We start from the raw sequence: 23,343 nt of genomic DNA, 5'->3' as shown, positions 1-23,343 counted from the left end.
GGAAACATACTGCCATTATCACTTGCCGGAAATAACACAGAATTTAGAATGTTGAGAAGTCGTGGCACATGCCCAGCTAAGTCATAGTGGGAGGGGGTAGGTAAAGGATGCTCTTGCATTAAAAAGGAGCAATAGGCAGGTTACTGCTATTGGCTTATTGGCCCTGCCCTAGCTGAGAGTAATGTTTGACTTGAGGGTTAATGGGGAAAGTAAACATTGCTCTCGCTATATCTTCTTTCATATTTCAGGTTCTGTTTAAAATTATTTCTCGAATATATTTCTTGAGAGGTGCACACATTCGTTAAGTTGCTTGAGTTTCAAGAAAAAGTTTTTAAAGCACCCCCCGCCTTCCCCCCTGACCCCTGCATGGGGGGGGGGGGTATTTACTCCATTTGCCAGTGCGTACTAGCATGGAATCGGTGACGTGTTGTGCATTCAGACTACATATAGCAAAACTGCAGTGCACGGACCTTTCCTGGACTGCAATCACCACCGATACTGACATCAATATATAGTAGCCATGATGTTTTTCCTGCTTACATAGCTTCTAGCACTTCCACGTCGTTGTCACAGATGATGACGTGCATGATGGCCCTTCTGTATCCGACGTGGCTGGTATGTTGACCATCATGAGGGTGTTTGCAGTGGGGCCTGATGGAGAAACTGGCTCGTGCCCTTGTTGAGTTTGAAGATGTCATCGTTGCTGCAAGGCCGCCGTGGCAGCAAGTGAAAATCAGATTTCTTGCTGCCTGCTTGCGAACAAACCTTGTCTGCATGTGTGTTTTAGTGAGAATTAACATGTTTTTCTTTTACTGGTAAGTCATTACTCATTCATCTGCAATTGTGGGTACATCACTTAGTGTGTACCTGATCTACGTTTCCCGCCAACTATGTAGTATAACAAGGTTTTACTGTATTCCGCATACTTGTCACCTGATTGCTGACATGAAGGCTTCAACTAATCAGCAGTTTTTGTTTGCCTGTCTCCATGATATTGCATTTCTGTTCATGCAAATAGGACCATTCGAGTAGCCGGGCAGCCTCGCGGGCTGCACAGCAATGGAAAGCAGTTGAGCGGCAGGTGGACAAGTTCCTCCAGCACTGGAGGCAGCGGACAGCACCGCCTTCAAACGCTAATGACACGGTGCGGCCTGTTGTCCTCCGCAAACGACGCCAGCGTGTCCGTGTTGAAGCCAACTGGCCCATGTTCTACTACCAATTCTACCAGGACCACGCACGACCAGACCTCATTTGGAACTTCAGGGTGGGTATTTTGTTATGAAGCAAGGTTGTTGCCAAGTTTTGCTACTTTCTGCCAAAATGACTACTTTTGGGATGGTCTACATTGGAATGGCTAAATTGGGATCTGTAAACTACAAAAATTTTGACTCCTCTACTGCGTGTGTACCTTTACGCGGGAGCATATGTGCCCCCACTTTGAAGATTTGCAATGCAGTTGTATGAAGCTCAGCGATGAAAGTTGGCACAGCACCAATAATGAGGCCAGTGGTGCAACTGTCATGGCAGATGATGGATGACCTAGATAAGAATAGGTGCGTGGTGTTGTGGATGATGTCATCGGTTTTTCTCTCTAATTTAAGACGCTGTCAGTGACGCATCGGTCACAGCATGTTAATCGTGGCTTTTTTTCAAGATGGTTGGCACTTTTTGGCTACTGTTGCAATCACTTTTATGTATTGCTCATGTGCTCAGATTTATGTGCACATCAATGAACCCCAGGTAGCTAAAATTAATCTGGAGTCTTCCACCACAGTGGGCCTCGCAATAAGATTAGTATCTAAAATTCCAGAATTTAGTTTACTTTAATTTTGAGTAACGCACCAGAAAATTGACATAATTATTTGCTTTGCTCTGCAACAAACGCATGCATTCAGCTAGGCTCCACATTGCTGTCCTCCACAATGTTAGTTTAATACCTAGACACCGCTGTTCATAGCTACTGTTTGGCTACTCTCCCCGTCAGCTGCCTAGATTGGCTAATGTTTGGATAGTTGACTAAATTAAGAAATTTAGGGGCTACTTTTGGAGCAGGGGGCCAGGCAGCCTAGTCACCAAGGGGCATGTAGCAAAGTGTGAGTTAGCCGTTCATGCACTCTGTTGGAACATGTGCGCACCTGTGAAACCCTGAAAAGATACTGACGAGCCAAACCTGTCAGCCTCCCAGCTTTGACCTGTGTAACGGGAGTCACTATCCTTCTCTGCCCCATCTCAACTGCTTACCCGTGCGCCTACAGCATACGGTGTGCTGTCGCGATCTTATCACCCAAGGATTTTATGCGGAACATCAGGACAAGGCCGACGGTAACAGTGACGACGAAAATTGGCTTGGAGTGCCCATGTAATTGCTATCACAATAAAATACAGTTGACTTCCATTAGTTTGACCTTGGTGGGGCTTACTAAATTGAGCAGATTACCTAGCAGGTCGAGTTAAACAAGAGGCAGAAGAAAAAAATTCACCGTCGATTACGATACTCCCTAATGCAAAGTTTGAGCGCAGCTCTCTGTGAAGTAGAAAAATAACATAGAAATGACATTAGAGCTCTTAAACAAAGTAGAGATTGAAATGCGCACACTCTATTAGCAAGGTAATGTAGCATGCCACTGGTTCTGGCAATAAAATAAAGATGAAATCAGCGAATTTTCCTTTGCAGAATAGAAATTTATTTACATCTAATGTCGATTGTTACCACTCCCATAGCAGCACTGTATACTAAGGGTATGTGAATACTGAATAGTAGATTTCAAATCTAATAGGGTTATGCCATGCCATACATCCCAGACATTGTGCTCGAGCTTCTCTGATAATCTAAAAAAGTGTGGTCAATTGTTTTGGTGTGCTATTTGCCTATGTAAACTACGTAAAAACTATTATTTTTACAAGAAAAATTTTTTGCTGTCTCTTGCAGCTATTTGAATGTTGCTGTGGTGGGGGAAACTTGGGTTGTGAAAAGAACCTCTAAAAATACGATACTATGCAGACTGCCTTAAAAATCTGCTGGTTGCTAGAAAATTAATTGCACTTTCTTATTGTCTCCTATTGGCGGCCACTACTTTTCTTACAGTATGCTTTGTGGTGAAGCGGTACAGTGATCCTGCGCCAATTTTGACTATATTTACAATATTCTACAAGTTTTCCAGACACTATACAACTGCATCACTTGGCTGGATAGGGATGCAGTTAAGAAGTGCGCAGCGCAGTGAAGCGGACTTATTGGCCAGCGCCCAGCCATGCAGCAGACACCCAAGAAAATTTTTCTCTCATAAAGCAAAAAGTATTCAGATTAAACTTTCAGAAATAAATCTCTGTGGACACCCTTCCAAACGAACTTAAGCATGCATTTTTACTTGGACAGCATCAGCAATCTATATCTGACTGAATGTGAGGCATTTCGCACATATTTCAATGCTTGCACCTCTTCCACTTCAAAACTACTTGTCCATCGAATTAGACACTTACTTCCAACAATCCAACCAAGTGATACACTTGTATTGTGTCTGGAAAGCTTGTAGAATTTTGTAAAAGATAGTATAAATTGGTGCAGAATTGCTGTAATCTTCAACACAAAGCACACTGTGAGACAAAGTAGCAGCCGCCAGTGGTTGGAAATAAGGAAGTGCTATTCTTTTACTAGCAACCAGAAGATTCTTAAGGCGCTTCGTGTGGTATTGTAGTTTTGTGAGTGTTCTTCTGCAACCTAGGTTTCACCCACCACGGCTACATTTATATCGATGTAAGAGGCACAAAAATCTTTTTCTTGCAAAAATAGCTTACAAAGGCAAACAGTACCAAACAGTACCAGTCTGGGATGTTTGGCATGGAATGACCTAATATTGCATCAAACCAAGAAAAAAAGAACATTGAATCAAATATAAGAAAATTTATACTAAATTTAATGCTTGTAAATTTTGTGCAAGAAATCGTGGTCATGCTCATACTCAGGAGTCTACTAGCATTGCTTAGCAAGAATATTGCAAGCTATCAGTGACTTAGGTATCTAGTAATCACGATTTACAGTATGGTCTACTAAAAGGTACACCAAATTAGTATGCCAGCACTGGTCCCAGCACATTTCTATGTGAACATCTGGAAAACATTTTTTTAGTCAATAAAATATGTGTTGAATAAAATCAAGTGGCTTTTCACCCTCCGAAGCATTAGTGGCGAAGTTATGTTCTACTGAATATCTTATGAGATTTTCAGTTTAATAGTGCACCTCTGTTTTATGGCACTCCTTTATCGCATAGCTTTCCAGGTTTCCTCCAAAAATACAGATGAATTTTTCTAGCTTTATGGGCAAACGGGTATTGTTGGTTATTGTCAGTTCATGAAGGTCAATCTAGTGACAAACGAAAGTGTGGGCCCCGCATCACGTGACTTGGTAACTGCCTCATGTGTAGCCTTCATTGGCGCTGCGCGGGTCAAGTGCAGTCACACCGACGGTAAAAAACAGGGGCCTTTTCATTGGGAGGGCCACGGCAAAATCACGCAGGGCAACCTGCATGCCCCCCTTTTTCCTGGTCCCTCCGCTCTCTATGCAGGTGTCTGCAGCTGGGCGGTCAATGCACTACTCACATGACACTTTTGCTCCCACAGTGTAAACTTAATTAAAGCTATATTAAAGCCTTGTGCCGGGTTACTCTTAGCTACAAAAAAACAAAGCCAATGTGCGTTTAAGAACAGTGCCAGGAGTAAGAGGCTGTAGTACGGTGTGTCGCAAGAAAGGTGGCCATGAACAATGTTGGTGCCATCTCGTACACTCCCTTTCGTTGGCGAGGATGTTTGTCGGCTTTCCTAATATTGTGCAGCTGCTGCAAAAAAGATCTGTGTCAATTCAGCACCAAACTATAACTTTACTCGCAGATGTTTGGCCAAACAAAGCAGCGCCAATTAGGCTGAATGGCCTGTACAGAATAAATTGATGGCTATTGAACCAGCATTCACATTTGCAGGCAACTGTGTTAGGGGCGTGTGTGCCAGTTTTGTCTGTGCGCTTAAACTCGTTTGTGGACAGGAAGCTCCGAACTGCCTGAATACGTGTGTGGACACATGTATATTATATGATCTGCATGCCTTGTGGTGCCTAATCAGCTCAATAATCAGACGTTTTTGCGCTTTATGAAGTATGCGATGCTTTTTACTATTCCCTCTGTCTGTTATTATTTCGATCGGCCCTGCCGACCAACGAACCTTGTACTGACTGACTGCACACTGTGACAGGCTGCGCGCAGGCGCCAACCGCTCTAGGTGTTTCACCATACATACTGATTAGAAATATCGAAAAGTAGATGTTTGACTCACAAATCGAATTATTCGAACATTTACTGTTCAGTTTGATTCTTTGATATTCAAGTCTTCTCACGCCCCTACATTAATGCTGCCTATGAACCACTACATGTCCTCCGTACGGTCCATTGCACATTTAATGAGTGCACATACAAAGCTGGTAAGTGTTAATGTTGGCTGCTGGCTTATTGCCAATAAATCCAAAGCTCACTTCATATGTGTGGCCATCAGAGCAGCTTATACATGTGATCTTAAACCCCACATCAAATGCTGTCGATAGCATAGCTTCCTACAATAATAACTAGAGGCAACTCTGGCTCTAGTGTCTACGGGAGCTTCAAGCAGGACGGTTAACCAGCCTGGGAATGATGGTTAGTGCATGGATTTGCCTAAACTTTGGCCTTATGGCTTCGAATGGCTTTACGGCCTTGCAAATTATACATTCACAACAAATATTTTGTAATACATTAATAAATAAATACAAATAAAATTTTCTGATGTCTGGATTTGACCAGAGAACTTCTAGCATAGAAGCCTGATATTGTAACCTCTATGCCATGGATGGAGGCTTCGACATGCAGAATAAAATTACCTTATGAGTTGTCTTCAGGCAAACCGAGAGTGTTGAGACGCTCTGACGCATTTCAGTTTGGCCACGGACTCATGCCTCAAGAGGCAGAATCGCTGTAATTAACAGTGATTACACATTTTCAGTCTTATTAGCTTCTACATTTAGCACAGTATAGATCTTTGATACACTTGGCTCAATGAAGGCAGATGAAAGGGTAGTAAACAAAACCACAAGAACGTCCGAGGCCACAAACAAAAAAGTCAAACCCATGTACTAACCATCATTCCCATGGTGGCTGAATGATCGCAGCTGTGCCAGAGTCATGCGCCCGTTGCCAGGGGTGCGCAAGGAAGTCAGAATAATTGAATAAGCTTGAAAAATCGGGTATCCAAAAAATCTATCGGTGACTGTACTATAGCTACGCACAGCTGGTCCCGTTGAAAGTAATGTGAAACAGCTGAACACTATTTGCTAGCTTCTGCATTCACAATATGAGCCAGGAGATCATTATATTTAGGTGACCATAAAAAAAGTTTTTTTTTTTCTTTTGGTATGTATGCGTGTCATATTCATTACGTCACAAAATGAAACCCCATGCACGTGCACACGTGTGCGCAGACTCGGGAGGAACTGCGGGATGCGCTGGAGGCAGAGTTGCGTAGCTTCTGCCAAGACCGGTCGGTATGTGGTGCCGGCCTGCCCGTAGCCTGGAACCACTGGGAGTTTGAGGTGCTCTACCCAAGCCTGCAGGAGGAAGTGCGTGTGGGGGACTACTTCCTGCGCCTGCTTCTCGAGGACGACCAGCCGGCTGACGGCGCCTCGGCATCCTACATCCGCCGCTCGTGAGGAGCCACTTTCCTTTTTTGTCCTCCGCTGGTTCCATAATCGGATACTGCTTTTTGGTGTCGCTCAGAAGAAAAGTATGCACAGTTAATGATTTAATGAAGTCAATGGGGCCTGAGAATTTATATCGAGAGCTTCCTTGTATAAAAACACTTTAAGCACTCCGGAGAATAACATTATATTTCTTTAACCCTTTAATGATGCGGCCTATAAATACACAGAAAAGTGTTTATTTTCTAGCTAACTATGCAAAACACACTGAGAATAAGCATAATCAACAAAAAGGAAAACATGTTTTACTGAAATTCTTTCGACCATCTACCTTCCCACTCATTTCACTAAAACATTTTGCATGTTATTCAAGCTTGCAGTAACATTCCACTCAGAAGTGTTTCAACATGTGCGCGACACATTTAAAAAATATTTACTTTCATCAATGCTTTTACTGTTCATGCATTATCTTGGTGTACATGATTGTGCACACGGAGCCTGAAAGGGTTAATTGCATCTGCAATCTTTTACATAAATTAAAAAAAAAATTTTTTGGCTGAGAGTGATTGGCTTGCTACCCTAACAGTTAACTCTCTTCATTCTGCATAGCGCAACAGATGTCATGATAATGAAATGTGCTTCTTTCTTCAGGTCTGAGTTCTTCAACGACTTGTACCATGCCTTCCTGTTGGCATCAGATGCAACACGACGCTGCCAGTGTCTTCAAGCCATGGCGCTTGTCTATGGCCGGCACTACATGGACATAGGACCGTTCAATGACACCAAGCACATACTCAGCAAACTGGACAAGGCAAGGTTTTCATTGTACAACTGGACCTTCCCGAATGTCTGTTATGGAGCATGTCTCTTCCCCTTGGAGTGACTATGGGCAAAAATAGATATTTGTTAAATAGCTGTTATGAGGCTGTTTCGCTGCATTTGCGGCATAGGTTGTCGCTATGGGCTATTGTAGTAACCCCCACTAATTATCTTTATTGTGTAGTCATGCAAACAATAAAGTAAAGCGATTGAGAAAAAGATGCTTCAGGCGGGAAAACCAGTGGCCTTCACTTCCAAAAGTGGACACTCAAGCCAACTTTGTCATGGACACCTGAAGAGCACAACCACTAAGGAAATTGAGGAAATTTGTAAGCATAAAACTGAGTGAGCCGGCACAAAATGGGTAATTGAAGATCACTGAGAAGGGCCTTTGTCCTGGAGATGTACCTATGTTAGGCTGATGATCGTCATCATCACAAAGATCAGCATTTCCTGACAAAGCAGTGGTTCTGGTTCACAGCACCGAGGTGAAAGAAGTTGATGCTAGTCTGAACTAATGAAAGACAGGAAAATGGGTGCAAGTAAAAATTGCAGATCTCCAACAGAGATTATTGCATGCTGTTGCCAATATTTTCCGTAACTGATACCGTCTCCTGCCACCTGCTAAAACTAAACTAGAAGGTACAATTGATGCCATTTCAGTTTCAGTTTGTTATTCTTTAAATGAAATGAATGGGTAAGAGACAATATACAGACAAGGGTCCCAAAGTCAAAAACTGCAAGGGGATCCTTGGGATCATTAAAAAAAAATTTAAAGAAAAAATGTCAATTTGAGCATGTTGAGTTTTTTTTATTACTGTCTTTGAAGACATCGCATTCTTTTAAAATGATTTCATAAAATTTTGTCCTTGAAGGGCCAGAAGCACAAAAATGTGGCTCTGCTGCCACTTGCCTGGGTGTCAATGGCTGTGTTCCACTACTCGCTGTAGATGGCTGTATAGACAGCAAAATGAACAGCGGCCATATTAAGTCTCGTTCCAATTCAAATGGAGCCGGCAAACAACATAGCTTTGTGAAGATAACATGGAAGTCAAGAATGATGCAGGCTACTTTGGCTGTCCAAACAAGATGGCCCCTGAGCAGCCTGCCTGGAAGCTCAGCAGGAAGTTCACCTGTGCTCATGAAATGTATTGCCAGGCGTGCTTTGGCAATTTTAAATTAAGCCACATCATGCTTTTTATAGGTTTACACGCCCGAAGTGTTACGATATAGCATTGATTTCTTTCTTTTTTCCTTTTTTTTTTTGTTAATGCATTCTAACACTTGGGATCGAAACTGTCTTTTTAGTGATCAATGTAGGCAGGCTTTAATGCTGGCCAGAATTGTAACACACCCAATGTGAGCCTTTATTGATGTTGCAGTTAACTTGAGCAAGTACATGTGAGAGTTACTCAATAAATAAACATGACAAGGGAGCAAGACTGCAGAAGCTATTAGGGTTTTTATTGGTCGACAATTGCTGCATGGTCATGTGCTGTGACGCAGTCATGTGATGGCACTGACTCTCTTGGTGCAAATTCTGTGGATTGACTTGTGGTACCCTCTTATCACAGTGCATGGACCGAATGGAGAGAGACCGTCTGCTCATTTTCCTCAGCAAGCTGATTCTTCACAAGGTGAGTTGTTTGAGGAGAGCAAAATTTAAAAAATTAGTTGACCTATAACACAAGGAGTAAAATTTAAAAAGAACGCAAAGCTACAATGCAAAATGAAGACATAAGACATTGAGAAGCGACGACAGCAGCACTGAAAATGCTTAGGGAAGCATTTTACGTGACTGTGATTCACACTTTAGTTGTTCTCGTCAGTTGCACTGTCCAAAGAGGGTCCCTTATCAAAGACGTTCTCCCACAGAAACTCTTCTTCAGCGCCGTAGTGTGTGTTTTAAGTCTTGCACTTTTTCACAGTGCGAATGATGGAATGCTTGATTGAATGTTTGCTTGATTGAATGATTGCTTGAATGCTTGATTGAATGATTGAATGCTTGCCAAAGTGGCCACAATTCATTTTGAGAGCATGGTGGGAGATGGCTGCTAAGCCATACGCAGGAGTTACTGCAGGCTCTCCTGACCTCATCCAATGCCTGTAGTAGGCAGTGGTGGGAGTGCTGCCAATCTAGTGTGCACTCGTGGATATTTGCAATCCGCCATTAGGAAACCTTATACGCCACATTCGAGAGTTGTGCATAGTTTAGGATGGAGTTCTGTCGGGCCTAGTAGTGTGTGCTCGGCCCATTTCGCTTTGTTCGTGTGTCCCGCATTTGTACTTCGTACCAGTGGTGTGGCCTTGGTGGGAGAGGTCTTTGTCAATATGGTGGCTGTGTCATGGCACTCGGCAAACTGAAACTTACTCCCTTGCATGTTATTAGCTGCTTTGCTGCATTGCGCTTATCTGTGTGTGAGCGCAGCGGATTTGTAGCTCGGTCATTTTACTAGCTAGACAGTTTTAGGCCTAAAATAAAAATTCTTGAATGGTCATTCTGCATACCACGTGACTGTATTTCCTTAAGCTTTTTGAGCCTTTGTGCAGCTTGCTTTTCAGCTGGGCATGCGTGGTATTTTCTTTCTCGAGCATGCAGGTTGACTTGGCTGGGGTACGTGGATTGTCTTCCTTGAAGATATTTGCAGTGATGTGCACTATTATTCTGGAACTATTTTTGACCTGCAGGAATAGCGTGCAACCAATAACCATTGAAAATCATCATTGTTCACTGCTTCAAAACCTGCTCTGACACACAATTGGCCATTCCCACCACTGAGTAGTGCTTGACACTGTCCTTGAAGGATTTGTTTATATAGACGTCAAGCAGTTGCAACTGGGATGTCATGATTGCAGAGATGATGAGTTGGGTGCCGGATTCACGCAGCAATCGCTGTGTGAAACCAGAACTGCAGATTTGGGCTGAAGATTGTTTGGTTCCACATATAACACAAGGCGCCAATGCGATATGTTAAAAATCTGGGAACAAGAAAACCTTGTATTACATGGGGATTTTTATGGTACTTCTTGAAAGGTTCATCCTGATTTGAGGCTCCATCTTCGTTCATCTCTATGCCTTTTCAATCTTAATGCTGTTAGATGCAGGAATGACCTTGGGACCATGCCACAAAGGCAGGAAATTTAGTAAGGTGCACACATGGCTTGAGAAGCTTTTAGTACATGACAGCTCTAAATCTGTGAAAAAAAATTGACAGACGATTACGACACTTTTCAATACGAAATTTAAGCACAGCTCTATACATGTTTTCATTTCGCGATATATTGGCTGGCGTGGACAATCCGTCCCGTGCGACACGTTGTAAACGGAGCAAAGTGCTGCATAACTGCTTTGCTAATCGGGAGATAAAGAGAGGCAGCTCGTGGGTGACGCGCGGGCGCGATTCACAGCAGCCGCCGCAGACCGACCTCCGCCCACGCACCGCTTTGTTTCTATACTATATGGTATTGGTGGCGTCAACGGTGAACAGATGTGCGCTACTCTGGCACCGTCTCGTAGCTATCGTTGCCGCAGAGCCAGTCTTGCATGGCAGTACGCTTCTCACGTTTTCGCCATGCCTCCCTCCTCCGCTTTCCTCCACGCACTCTCTTCGCTGTCACCGTCTTTCATTGTCCGCTGCTTCCCGTGTTCACTTGGCTGCACCAAGGGATGCCGCCGCACGCCGCAGGAATGGGCATCTAAGAGGTGCGCTTAAAAGAAAAAAACATCTTGTGGTTTCACCTTGCATTTAAAAAACTCTGTAGCAATTGATAGTGGATCTTCAGGTTCAGTGCCATGTATTTTTGGACTATATTGCCATATATTCTTAAAAAGCATTTTTTTTTTTTAATATGGGTATGAACTTTGTGTGTGTGGCCCACATATGAGCAAAAAGTAAGCATATGTGCAGCTGCTTCGAGAAATGGCCATGCTTGCTACTGTAAGCAGCGACTTTAGGAAAACTGTGTGTTAGCTTTTTTTACCTGCCAGTACAAGCAGCTATAGTGTGGGAAGTTTAACGTGCTAGTGAGACCCTGAGACGATCTGTTGTGCTGATTAATCTCTAATGCTGACTTTGACATTTCAGCGCAATGTCAAGGAACTCTTGGATGCTGGTGGCCTGACTACCCTGGTGGAGCTGGTGACTTTGGCCCATCGGCATGTCAGCCGTGCACTTGTCCCAACACAGGTATGTGTGCTCATTTTCTTTTTTTTTCTTTTTTTTTTGCATTTTGGCAGCTTCAGAGTCAATCTTATGAAAATTATGTGCTTCACTCAGGTCACATCATGACTGTTGAGGCTTATATCTTTTCCTTGTGAGCCTCGCTTGCCACTTACGATTTGCGTTCATTATGGTCACATGTTTTTGTTATGAGCCTTCAGGGTCAGTTATAAGCATAGCCAAATAATGGGTACCTAATCAGCCTTGCTGGCTAAAGGCTGGTGAAAATCGTTCTGCCACAACAGTAAGACCTCGTTAATTCAGATTTCACGAGACCGAAAAGAATGTCCGAATTAAGCGAATGTCGAATTATCGAGAGCATCAAGAAAACGATAAATAAGTGCTTACTACATCAACACGCTTTTATTTACTGAATGAATGAGCCAATCCAGTTTCTGTTTTGCACAAAAGCAGCATGGAAGCTGCAATTCTCATCATCTCATGGGTGATTAGCACTCACAGCAGCCTAGGCCTTGCAACTTCCTTCACACTGCGGCTGCAGCCGGTGTTTTAATCTGAGACACGCTTTTCACAATCGCATGCACATCCCTATTATTTTTTTGCAAGTGAACTGGTCGCCATCCATCGCATTGTAGCTGGTGTTCATCTTTGAAAGCTTGTCAAAATGTAACGACTGTTTGCCGCAACTGCTGTGAACAAAACTGCGGCCGCTGTCGACACAATCATAGACGGCGACCTTGCAGTTCTGAAGGCACGTGGCCGCGCGTTTACAGAGTCAAAACAAAACTGCTGTTTGCTGCAACAACTGCCGATGAAACCGTGGCCGTTATCGATGCGATCATGTATGGCAGCTATGCAGTCATAAAGGAATGTGGCCAATGCAGTGCTATGTGCGGTGGTAAACACAAGAATATAGGCACAAATAGACTCAAAGCGTTTTAGCCTTACTGTCATTTGCGTTCAGTTTCCACTGATGTCTATGGCGATGAGGACTCTGCTGCTTTGTTTTGGTGGACGCTGACACCATTTTTGCTCTTTTGCATCACACATTTGCAGCGCTCAGAGAGTTGTCCCGATTAACCGATGTGCGGCCAAATACATCCATATTGACAAGTTTCATTGCATTAAATAATACATACATCTCCCGGGGCCAAAGGATGAGTCTGAATTATCCGCTTTTCTGAATTAACAAGGGTCAAATTAACGAGGGTCGTATTAATGAGGTGTTGCTGTACCAGAGTGATCACTAGTTTATCACACCAATCACTGTCATAAGTGGCGAGCATATGGTGGCTGGTAAACGAGCAAACATATTGATGCAAGAGAAGTTTTGAAGTTTGGTGACTGAGTGTGTTAGTACTTAATGTTTCTGCTTGTATTTTGCTCTTTAGTAATGCTAGGTTTAGTCAACTATTGGTGCTTTGATGGTTAAAGAGCCCTTCAGCAGGCCCCGTCAGAAATGTCTCTTACACACTGGAAGTTGTAAAGCACTGTGCAGGGAGCATCCTGCTTCAAGAAGTTTTACACATGTTTAGAAATGGCCAAGGTACCGTATTTACATGACTGTAAGTTGAACACTTTATCTAAATTTAAATATCTGAAGTGGTGGGGTCGACTTTCAATCGAAACCAAAACATGGCACTGCCAAAAAAGCGAGACCAACAGGAGCTACAACATAGTTACAATTTTATGTTTGCTCTATGGCCCTACCCGTAGCTTTTCGCTATCCCGCGTGTTTGTTCGTTTTCCGGAAGGGTTTTTCAACATTTTTGAGAGTTTTACAGTGCACACAACACTCTTGGGGGGTGTCGATAATTGATTGAAGCGCCGCTGTTCCATTCGCGGTGGCTCCCTCAGAACGGCGGCGCTTGCGGGGAGTATTGGTAGTTAATAGAAGAGCAGACACCGCTTGCGGGTTTCTCTTTCCTTGTTGTGCTTAGCTTTCTCTATAGTTTGACGAAAGGCATTGGTTTGACACGTTCCACTTGACTGCTGGCTACGTGCTACTTCTATGCTTCCTCAGTCGTCATGAGTGCTCCAGGCCCACTAATCATTCGGCACTCGTTCACAGCAGTGTTCAAGAGGGCTGCCATCCTTTACTCCGAAGAAACAACTCACCGCTCAGCAGGCCGCAAGTTCGATGTTTCTGAATGGGTGGTGCGAGAGTGGCGACTGCAGCGAAGCGAAATTTTCACCTGTGACGGCAAATGAGGAATTTCCCACGTGCCGAAGTCTGGACGCTTTCCAGAACTGTAGGCTAAGCTTGCGTCATACATCGCTGAAATGCGTGATCGGTCCCTGTCACTGAAATGCGACATGGTCATGAAACAAGCCCGGATCTTCGCCTTTTAAGGACCTCCTTCGCCGTGAGTACAACGAGTGGCTGGCAGCAGAAGACCTCGAAATTATGCCAACCGGACCTGTCAAAAAAGAGCCTCCCTGACGGCTGCGTGTGGTTGGGTGCATTCGGAATGGGCTGCTGTTCCACAGGATGTCGTGATGCGGTCGTTTGCCAAATGTCAAATTTCGCTGGACGACGACGCGCTGTGGGACCGTAGCAACAATGACGATGGCAGCACTAGTGAAGACGAGTAGACCAGTGACCATGTTACCTACTAATAAATTTTTTTTATCGAATGAGCTCTCGATTATGCTCTCCTTTCTATCTTTCTTTTCCTGTCACGCGATATTGGGGGGGTCTACTTACATTCGAGTCAACTTACAATCGTGTAAATACGGTAGAAGCAAGTGAAATGTTCCGAGGCAATGGTGTGAGGAGGCAAGCTACCGTCCCAGCAGCAGAAGCTCTCTCTCCCATTGAGAGCCTAGAAATGACATTCCTCCCCTGCTTTATCCAGTACCAAAACCATGGCCCACGTCATAATGCGGGCCCCCCTTTTTAATATAAAGCATCCTTTGGCTCCTCCCGGGCACTTTGCAGTAGGTAGGTAGGTTCCTTTCGCGGCCTTATTTCATAAAAATAAAAACCAAAGTGCCTGATTGTGGGATAGAACCTCAGACACCGAGCACCGCAGCCCAATGCTCTAACCGTTCGGCCATGATCGCATGCATGCTTCTCTCATGCCAATGCCAGCTAGTTCTTTGAAACGACGGGCACATGCATCACATCACATCGCACGAGCTAGAGCACGTATGTGCATGCTAGTTTCCATTTGGCCAGAGACTTGACACTTTTTCCCTTACGTCACGAGCAGGAGCTTGTCAATTTTTCCAATTGTTGCCTCATGGTAGCTGGTGCTTTGAAATGGGGCGTTGTACTGTACTGCCTTCAGGATTGGCCTACATTCTCAAGTTTCGTCATGGCAAAATGCTACGAAGATGCTGCACGACATTGTACCACCTTTTGGATTAGCCGAGGTTGTAATGAAACAGTTTGTAGTGTTTCTTTCTGGAGTGAACGAACAAACAAACGAACAAGAAGTTGTAATGCTGTCACCATCATAGTATCGCCGCTGTCTTGCTTCTGTTGTCACACACAGGCTCGCATCAAACACAACTGCTCGCTTTGCACAAGCAGGTTATTCCATCTATTTCAAACTCCGAAAGGTGCTGAATAGTTGCCTACCTGCAGAATGCTTTGCATAACATAGATTCCCACAGTGCATGGGATCTGCCTAATTTTTTTCTTTCTTGTCTTGCTGTGTGTTGCATTTCTGGTGAGGGTCTTGCATGCTGTGCGATTTACGCTAATTCTGTTGTCTGTCTCTGCAATGTTGCTGCTGTCTGTCTGTGAGCTGCAGGCATTACATATGACGCCATCTGTGATGTCTCTACTTGCTAGGGCTTTTTTGAAGGGAGTAGTGTGGTCTTTCATTTGAACAATCTGCAATTTTCACAGTGTACATGGGTGTACTACCTTTGCAGACGATCGTAAGCATGTTATCTATGCACTGTGCTTGTCTGTTTGTAGTGGCCAAACATGGTGAAGGAAAGGGTCCTTCTCTGGTTTCGGGCACTTCGAACAGATGAGCAGTGTGCGTATAGCATGCAGTGACAATTGTGTCCACGAAGTATTGTAGATGGCAATGCTTTCAGTAGTTATCCCCAAATTGTATGACAAGTTTACTTTGTTCTCCACTGACAATGGACACATAACAGTAACATACATACCTGGCCTTGTGCAGATGAATGTGATAGAAGCATCACCTGAGATGGCACTTTGCCTGGAGAAGGAGTGGCACGTTGGCGGTGAGGACAAGGACCGGCAAGGGCCCTATGGCTACGATCAGGTGGGCTGTCTTTGTGGTTGCGTTTCTGGAGTGCTTTAGCCTGTTGTAGATGTATCAGCGTGGATGTGTATTGGAATACAAAAGGTGGCAACACCAGTGTTGCTGGCAGACGCCTTGAGACTCGCATGTTCTATCAAAGCATGCACACTCTGTTGGCATTCTTGTACTCATCATCTTTTCTACTACACCTGGACCATGCCGGATAATATTTTACGCTGCCTTTAGGGTTAGCATTATTGGACGAAGCTGATTCAACTAACTCGAAAAAATTAGTGTATTAGGTGTGTCGACCTTGTGAGAATGTACCAATGTACTGAGATGCTTATGTCGACTTTCACGTGACTGTGAATAAACAACATATTTAGCCTGGTCAATTTTATAATCATTATGTAGAATTTGAAAAAAAAAAATATATATATATATATATATATATGTATCGCGCCTGTATCACTCTACATTCTAAGGTCTGAAGGCCAGTGGGAACCAAAAGGTTAGTAGGGGAGTCTGTACGTTTATATTTGCTGTGAATAAACCTGACAGCCTTACGTTGAACAGTCTCTAGTTTTTTAATGTTAGTCTTAGAATGTGGAAACTGTACTGTATTAGCAGTAGTCTAAAACAGGGCTCACAAAGGTTGTGTAGGCTAGGAGTTTGGTGGACAGAGGTCCTAAATATCGTTTAAGGTATAACAGTTTGTGCAGTGCAGAGGTAGTGTTGCTTGTGATGCAGTCATTGCAGTAATATTATCTGTCATTATAATTTATACAGAGAAGGCATACTCTAGAGCAGATTTCCCTAGCCTGTGTCCAAATGCAAAAGAACCTCACTAATACGATCCCATTGCGTATGATTTCCTAGCACCAGCGTTTGCGATCTAGAACACAAGAAAAATGACCCTATACAATTACTTCTTTTTCACTGGTTGATATGTTCCCGGAAGCAAATGTTTTGGCACCAATGTTCAGTACATCGTCAAATTGCAACGATATATGTTTTTCGGCCGGTTACCAAGGCTCCTCTACTAATAAGAGTACCTTTTTTTGCTGTTGTAAAAGTGTAATTTTCTAATACAGCTCAACTTATTTTTCTTTTTAGCATCTCTTTAAAAGGAGAGTTGAATCTTGGGCATTTTTTTCTTAACCTTTATTCTTCAAGTTATGGGGCTGAAAACTTGTAGATATATGTACCTTTATATGGTTAATTCAAATATGAAGTAATTTAGTAATTTAGTTGTAATTTTATGCAAGTTTCACTTACTCCAGAAATGGATCTCGTATTCCAAATAATTAAGCACATAAAATGATATATACAATGAAACCTCGCTATAACCAAACCAGATATAATGAAATAAAGCATATAATGGATTATGTGAATTTCTACTTGAAACCCCCATATAGATTCATATTTATTTGTTTATTCAACATACCTTACAGGCCCAAAGAATAGGCATTGGGTAAGGGAAGCTTCAAAAATTTTACATAGTATAAAGAGCATACAACTATACAGAACATAAAGTGCTCCGTTAATAATACAATGACAAGTCAAGCTTACACAAACTCTAAAATTATCAGATCAAAAAAAAAAAAAAGGCATACAAGAAGCAACGCAGACAAGAAGCTTTTTTTTAAAGTAAGAAATGAATGTTTATGTCGGGACGGTATCCTGGTAGCTTCAGCTACCAGAATATCGGGAAGGTCGTTCCACAAGCGGATGACATTTGGAAGTGCAGATGAGTTAAAAGCGTCTGTTTTACCATAGATTCGCGTGAAAGAAAGAGGATTATGCAATCTTCGTGAGGTGAATGGAGAAACTTGCAGAGCTATTGGTGATGGCCTTGGTCCGTGAACGTACTTGTGAAACAGCACTAAAAGTGCTACATCACAACAAGTGTTCAAAGAAGGAATTGATAAATTGTTTTTAAGTTGCGTTATACTTTCGTTGCAGTTGTAATTTTGTGAGATGAATCGAGCGGCTCTATTCTGAGCTGATTCTAGCATAGTGGTTAAATAAATGTAATGAGGAGACCATATTGAAGAAGTGAATTCAAGTTTAGGGCGAAGAAATGTAAGATAGGCTAATTTGCGCACATTTGTCAGTGTCTTACGGAGGTTCCGGCGTAAATATCCCAAGGATCGGGAGGGGCATTTCTGCAGATGTTGTTGATATGTGTAGTCCAGGAAAGGTTTGATGTCATGGTTACATGTTGGTATTTGAAAAAGTAACTACAGACACAGGATTGTTATTAATTTAGTATGAAAAGTTGGAAAGGAAATGTTTGCGAGTGAAAGACATTACATTTATCTGGATTAAGCGACATTAGCCTGGTGCTACACCAACTGCTATAAGGTCAAGATCATTTTGAATTTTTACATGGTCATCAGTACTAGCGATTTCTCGGTAAATTATACAATCATCATCAAAAATCCGCACATGAGAAGATATGTTATTCGGTAAGCTGTTAATATTTATCAGGAAAAGTAGTGGACCGAGGACACTGCCCTGTAGCATACCAGAGGAAACTGAAAAGAGCGGGGAGGAAAAGTTGTTCACCACGCTGAACTGCTCCCGATTGGTAAAAAAAGTTTGGAATTCAAGATAGCGTTAGTGAAACTAAGGACAAAGAAGACAGTTTAGAAATTAGTCGGCAGTGAGCTATGCGATCAAAGGCGAATATTAGTAAATGATATTGATAGTGATGGTATAATCTGAGGTTCTGGTGCCTGCTGGCAGTCATGAATTCGAGTGCTATGCTTCAGCTATCTGCTCAGCTGCACTACTATGCTAGTGACGCCGTCGTACACGTAGGTTGTGTCATCTATGCGCATTCTGTCAACGTTGAGCTTGAAATTCTTTTTTTTTGCCTTCGCAAATTCGATCAGTTTTCTTCTTGCTTCTTGTGTAGCCGGAGAGAAGTCTTCTCGTATCAAAAACCCAGAGCCCTTAAGCTGTCGCGCAGCTGACAAGATGCATTCTTTATCCTTATAAAAGGTCAACTTCGCTATGATGGGTCTCTTTTTGTTATCGGCGTGCTTGCCTAATCTATGCACCCTTTTGAAGTGCGTGCCTGATAGGCTTAAGTAAAGTTTTGCAGCACAGAAAGCAACAATTTTCTGCTCAGACGCAGCCCAGTCCTCTTTTTCGTCGTCCGCTATGCTAAAGAAGAGCAGGTTTGAATGTTGCATTCTATTCTCAGTGTCATCGCACCGTGAAGAAATTGTGGCCAATCGATCAGATACACTGCGAAGGATATCAACACCTGCTGTTGTAACAGCCGAGCTTCCGGATGTGGGAGTATCAACCAGCGTGGCGATCTTGGCGTTCAGCAGCTTGATTTCACCTTCAGCGGCCTCATGTCTCTGTTCTGAAATTTTTTTAGTTCGGCGAGTAGTGTTATGGTGCTCGTTTTCTAGCTTTTGAAACTTGTTTATAACTGCCGTATTACTGGTTTGACACTAGTTAGTTGAGAAAGCAAGTGTGAGTGCGCTTCTTCTAATTTCTTAATAGCCTCTAGTGCAGCAGCAAAAGCTTCTTCTTGAACCTTAGTCATTGGTCCAGGATTTGTTTCAACGTCTCCTGACAGCATCAGTGTTATTGCAGACAAGGCATAGCACATTTCACACGCAAGAGCCGAAAACTGTTTCAACGCATCATTCAGGTCTCGTGGGCACGACACCACCAACAAGCAATAATTACTGGATTTAACGCAAGCAGCACCTTTCAGGTAACTAACCCGAAAAGGCAACGGACGTAAGCCTGCCATTCTGGAAGTGGTATCGTGCCCAAGTGGAGGGGCTGCTAGCTGACGATTATGAATGCAAGCCGGTTGCGTCCACCGTAGTCGTGCTGGATCCATGTTGCCAGATGAGCTGGCTGGCTGTATCCAAGCTTAGCGCCCGGCGCAACCATGGCAGCCGTGCTGGAAGCGAATCCTCTGCAGGAACATGGCACAAACTGAACAGTCCGGAACACGCGACCCAGGTGAACGTGACCTGAAAAGGCAACGGACTTAAGCCTGCCATTCTGGAAGTGGTGTCGTGCTCCCATTTAACAATCGATATTGTCAATGAAGTAATGTATACAGTCAAACCCGGCTATATCGAACTCGCAAAAAAACGCCTATCAGTTCGATATAGAGCATAATTCGATATAAGCCTGCTAAATAATTGGATGTCATAAAAGCACATACCATTTATAAAATCACTTTATTAACGAAACTAGCTTAGTTTGGCATAAATTAGTCCTGCATTTTCTTCTGCTTGGGCAATTTCGCTGCCTGCGACGCATGCACTTCCCCATGTTGTCTGAGTCGGAGCAGCTGAGGCCGCAACCTTCCGCATTCGCGCAGAAGCGCCGGACTAATGCGAGTGCACCAATCACTTCGGAGGATGTGGGCAAAGGACTGTAGTTGCTTTCCTTAATGTGCCTACTGTCATTTGTGCTCGGTACGATGTCAGCGATGTAGTCTTCGTTTCCGGGCTCTACCGTGGTCGCGACACCATCATCTGCACTCACAAACTCGTCCACCGTTGATTCGAATGTCCCGGAAATTTTGTCAGCTAGCTCCAAACTTCGGCAACACCGGCAACGGCTTCGTCGCATTCATCAGAATTTACAGTCCTCACCGAGCACGCGGAAACCGGCACGTATGAAGAACCCCTCGTACCCGGCCGTGCGTATGCGTTGGGCGCCATGGGCACCGGGTTGCGAGTCTGGCCACTTTAGCCCTAATCATGCCGAGAGTGCTCCTCGGAATCTTGCACGCTGCGGGGACATCCAACTTCTCATCGCGTTCGACGCGATTTATGATTTCGAGCTTCACGACGAAAGCCGAATTCTGCCGCTTCATCACGGGAACACTGCGGGAGAAGGCCCACAAGGCGCAAACACGATAAACCAGATAAGCAGCCAGACAACTCGCACTTTCGGCATCTTGCACGAAGAGAGCACAAAAGCTTCTGATTGGCTGTCTGAGCAAGCGCTGTAGGCGGGCCAGGGTCATCTTTTGCTGGGGAGTGTCGCTAAATAGTGATCTAAAGAAAGGAAGGACGCTTGATTCTGCAACCCGTGTGGGAGCACGGCGAAGCGTCGTCAGGGGAGAGGGGTGGTAAGTGAAAGATGATAGAAAAAGAGGGAGGATGGTGGCCTAATAGACTCCACTATGCGCGACACGGGGAGTGTCGACGGCTGGCCCGAACAGCCCGAGATAGCGCGGTCACGGTAGGGAGAGCGGTTGGATGGAGCCGCGCCGCCGGGTTTCCCCGCTACCGCGAGGGAAAGCCAACCTCTGGGGGCACTTTTCCGCCGCTTGACGTTCGATATATCGGGAGTCACTGCAATATTTGTTCGATGTAAGCGTAATTTTTGCTATATATACTCATTGTAACTATACCGTGACCAGAAATTGTTCGATATATAGAATAATTCGGTGTAAACGGGTTCGATATAGTCGGGTTCGACTTATAACAAACTAATCTTGGCTCCCCGTTCAACTTAGTTACCGTATTTACTTGCATGATGATCGCACTTTTATCTAAAAAAAATATTGACGCAAATTCTGGGGTGCGATCATTATGTGGGTTAAATTTCCTGCAAAAAGAAACGCTTTCTTTTTTCATCACGCATTTGCTGCGGGATGACAAGCAGGCGACTGCCGCTGTCAGTGCGGGACGCCAAAACAAAAATGGCGACCGGCGGAGCAAGCTGAACGCGCCAAACGCAATTTTTCTTCTCGGGAGTACATTACGCGCATTGAAACAGTCTCTTCTATATTAGTAATGAATAATATGGTTAATATTGGCAAGTTTGCTACAATAACTTAGCCATGTCCACTTTGAGGGGACAGGAACAGAGATGGGCGGGCATGCTGCGGAAACTGCGGCATTTGTCTTCACTGCTATCCTAATACGGCACATTTCTGCTGAGGGTGGGCGAATATCTTAGCTGCATTACAAGCGGCGGCGTATGAATAGGGTACACTTCTAACATATCAGTGCAAACATGGCCACTATCGTTGCGGCTTGCGATTTGTTGCGTGCCGACGAGTGCAGATGAGAAGAATCGAAAGGCACCCTTTATGTTATTGTTGACCAAAACCATTATGAAGCCTTCAAATAATAAAGCTGAGGCAAATTTGGTTGTAGCTTTTTTTTTTTTTTTCATGGAAGTGCGGTAAGTGATGAAAGTAATGAAATGGGGCATCTGCTTAAAAATGTTGGGTGCGTGCAGACCGCTTGGTATGTTTTCAAGAGTTCTTCGCATAGCATTCGACAGATGGTAAGCGCGATCATCATTAGCTAGACTTGGCACACGACGTATTGCTGCGACAAGTTCATGGTGCGATCATTACACGGGAAAGAAAAAAAAATCGAATTTTGACGACAAAATTCAGGGGTGCGATCATTACATGTGTGCGATCATTATGCGAGTAAATATGGTATAACAAGGTTTCACAGTATCTACAAGTTTTCAGTACTATAACCTATAACTTGAGTAAAAAAATTTGTTTAGTGTTTGGTTTAAGGACCAGCTCTTCCCTTAAAGCTTGAAATTGTAGACATCTATTTTATCCTTTGTGCTTGTGTGCGCCAGATGTTGATCTGGGATGTGTTGCTGTCCCTGTTCTCCCCTTTGGGTGTGCAGTTGCAGGAGATGTGGGCGGAGGGCAAGCTGTCTGCGCGGACAATGTGCTGGGCACAGGGCATGGCTGGCTGGCAGCCCCTGGTGCGGGTAGCACAGCTCCGGTGGGGCCTGCTTGCCACAGGGCAGGCCCTGCTCAACGACGGCGAGCTTGCGGCAACCGTGCTCTCGGTCCTCTCGGCCATCTGCTCCTTTTACCCGTCACGTGACTCGGACGGTGCCGTGGTGCGTCCCATCCCCCGTGCCAAGCGGCTCCTTTCTGAGCGCTCCAGCCTGGTCCACATTGTGCAGGTGAGGTGGAAGCAAGCATGTGGAGCGTGTGGTTGTGTGTATGCATGAATGCATGACTACAAGTACTTACTACTACAAATGCATATGGGGTGAGAGCTCTACAAAAAACTTAATTTTTGGGAAACTTGTGCATACTGCCAAGAAGTCATATTTACATTCATGTGAAAAAAAATACAATGTAGTGAATAAAACAGAAGGAAGGGATAAACAACGCCTTGTCCATTGCACCTTGTGTCCATTATGTCCGGTTTACTGTGCTGTTTTTTCTGTTCAAGCCATGAACCAACCAGCCCTAATGGGAAACTGACCTACAAATATGAACTTCTGCAGTTCATATTTGTAGTTTGCACTGTATGTATAGTAGTACAGTGGAATCTCGATGATACGAATCTCACGGGGTTGCGCAAAATATTCGTATCATCCAAACAATTAAATCTAGCTAAATTAAAGAGTG

At 43.9% G+C, this 23,343-nt stretch overlaps 1 protein-coding gene across 1 annotated transcript in view; it reads left to right on the top strand.

The window, feature by feature from the left end:
• Rme-8 (receptor mediated endocytosis 8) overlaps positions 1-23,343 on the top strand; it is a 157,946-nt gene that overhangs the window by 60,851 nt on the left and 73,752 nt on the right. The window contains exons 17-23 of the mRNA XM_050171184.3: positions 1,019-1,264; positions 6,497-6,720; positions 7,364-7,523; positions 9,106-9,168; positions 11,617-11,718; positions 15,858-15,962; positions 22,602-22,889. Coding sequence (XP_050027141.1) covers positions 1,019-1,264; positions 6,497-6,720; positions 7,364-7,523; positions 9,106-9,168; positions 11,617-11,718; positions 15,858-15,962; positions 22,602-22,889 — 1,188 coding nt within the window. The remainder of the gene's footprint in view (positions 1-1,018; positions 1,265-6,496; positions 6,721-7,363; positions 7,524-9,105; positions 9,169-11,616; positions 11,719-15,857; positions 15,963-22,601; positions 22,890-23,343) is intronic.

The sequence above is a fragment of the Dermacentor andersoni genome, chromosome 6 (assembly GCF_023375885.2).
Source record: "Dermacentor andersoni chromosome 6, qqDerAnde1_hic_scaffold, whole genome shotgun sequence".
In the NCBI taxonomy this organism is placed as follows: Eukaryota; Metazoa; Arthropoda; class Arachnida; order Ixodida; family Ixodidae; genus Dermacentor; species Dermacentor andersoni.
Note: the sequence above shows the minus strand (reverse complement) of the source record. Positions and strands in the feature narration are given on the sequence as shown.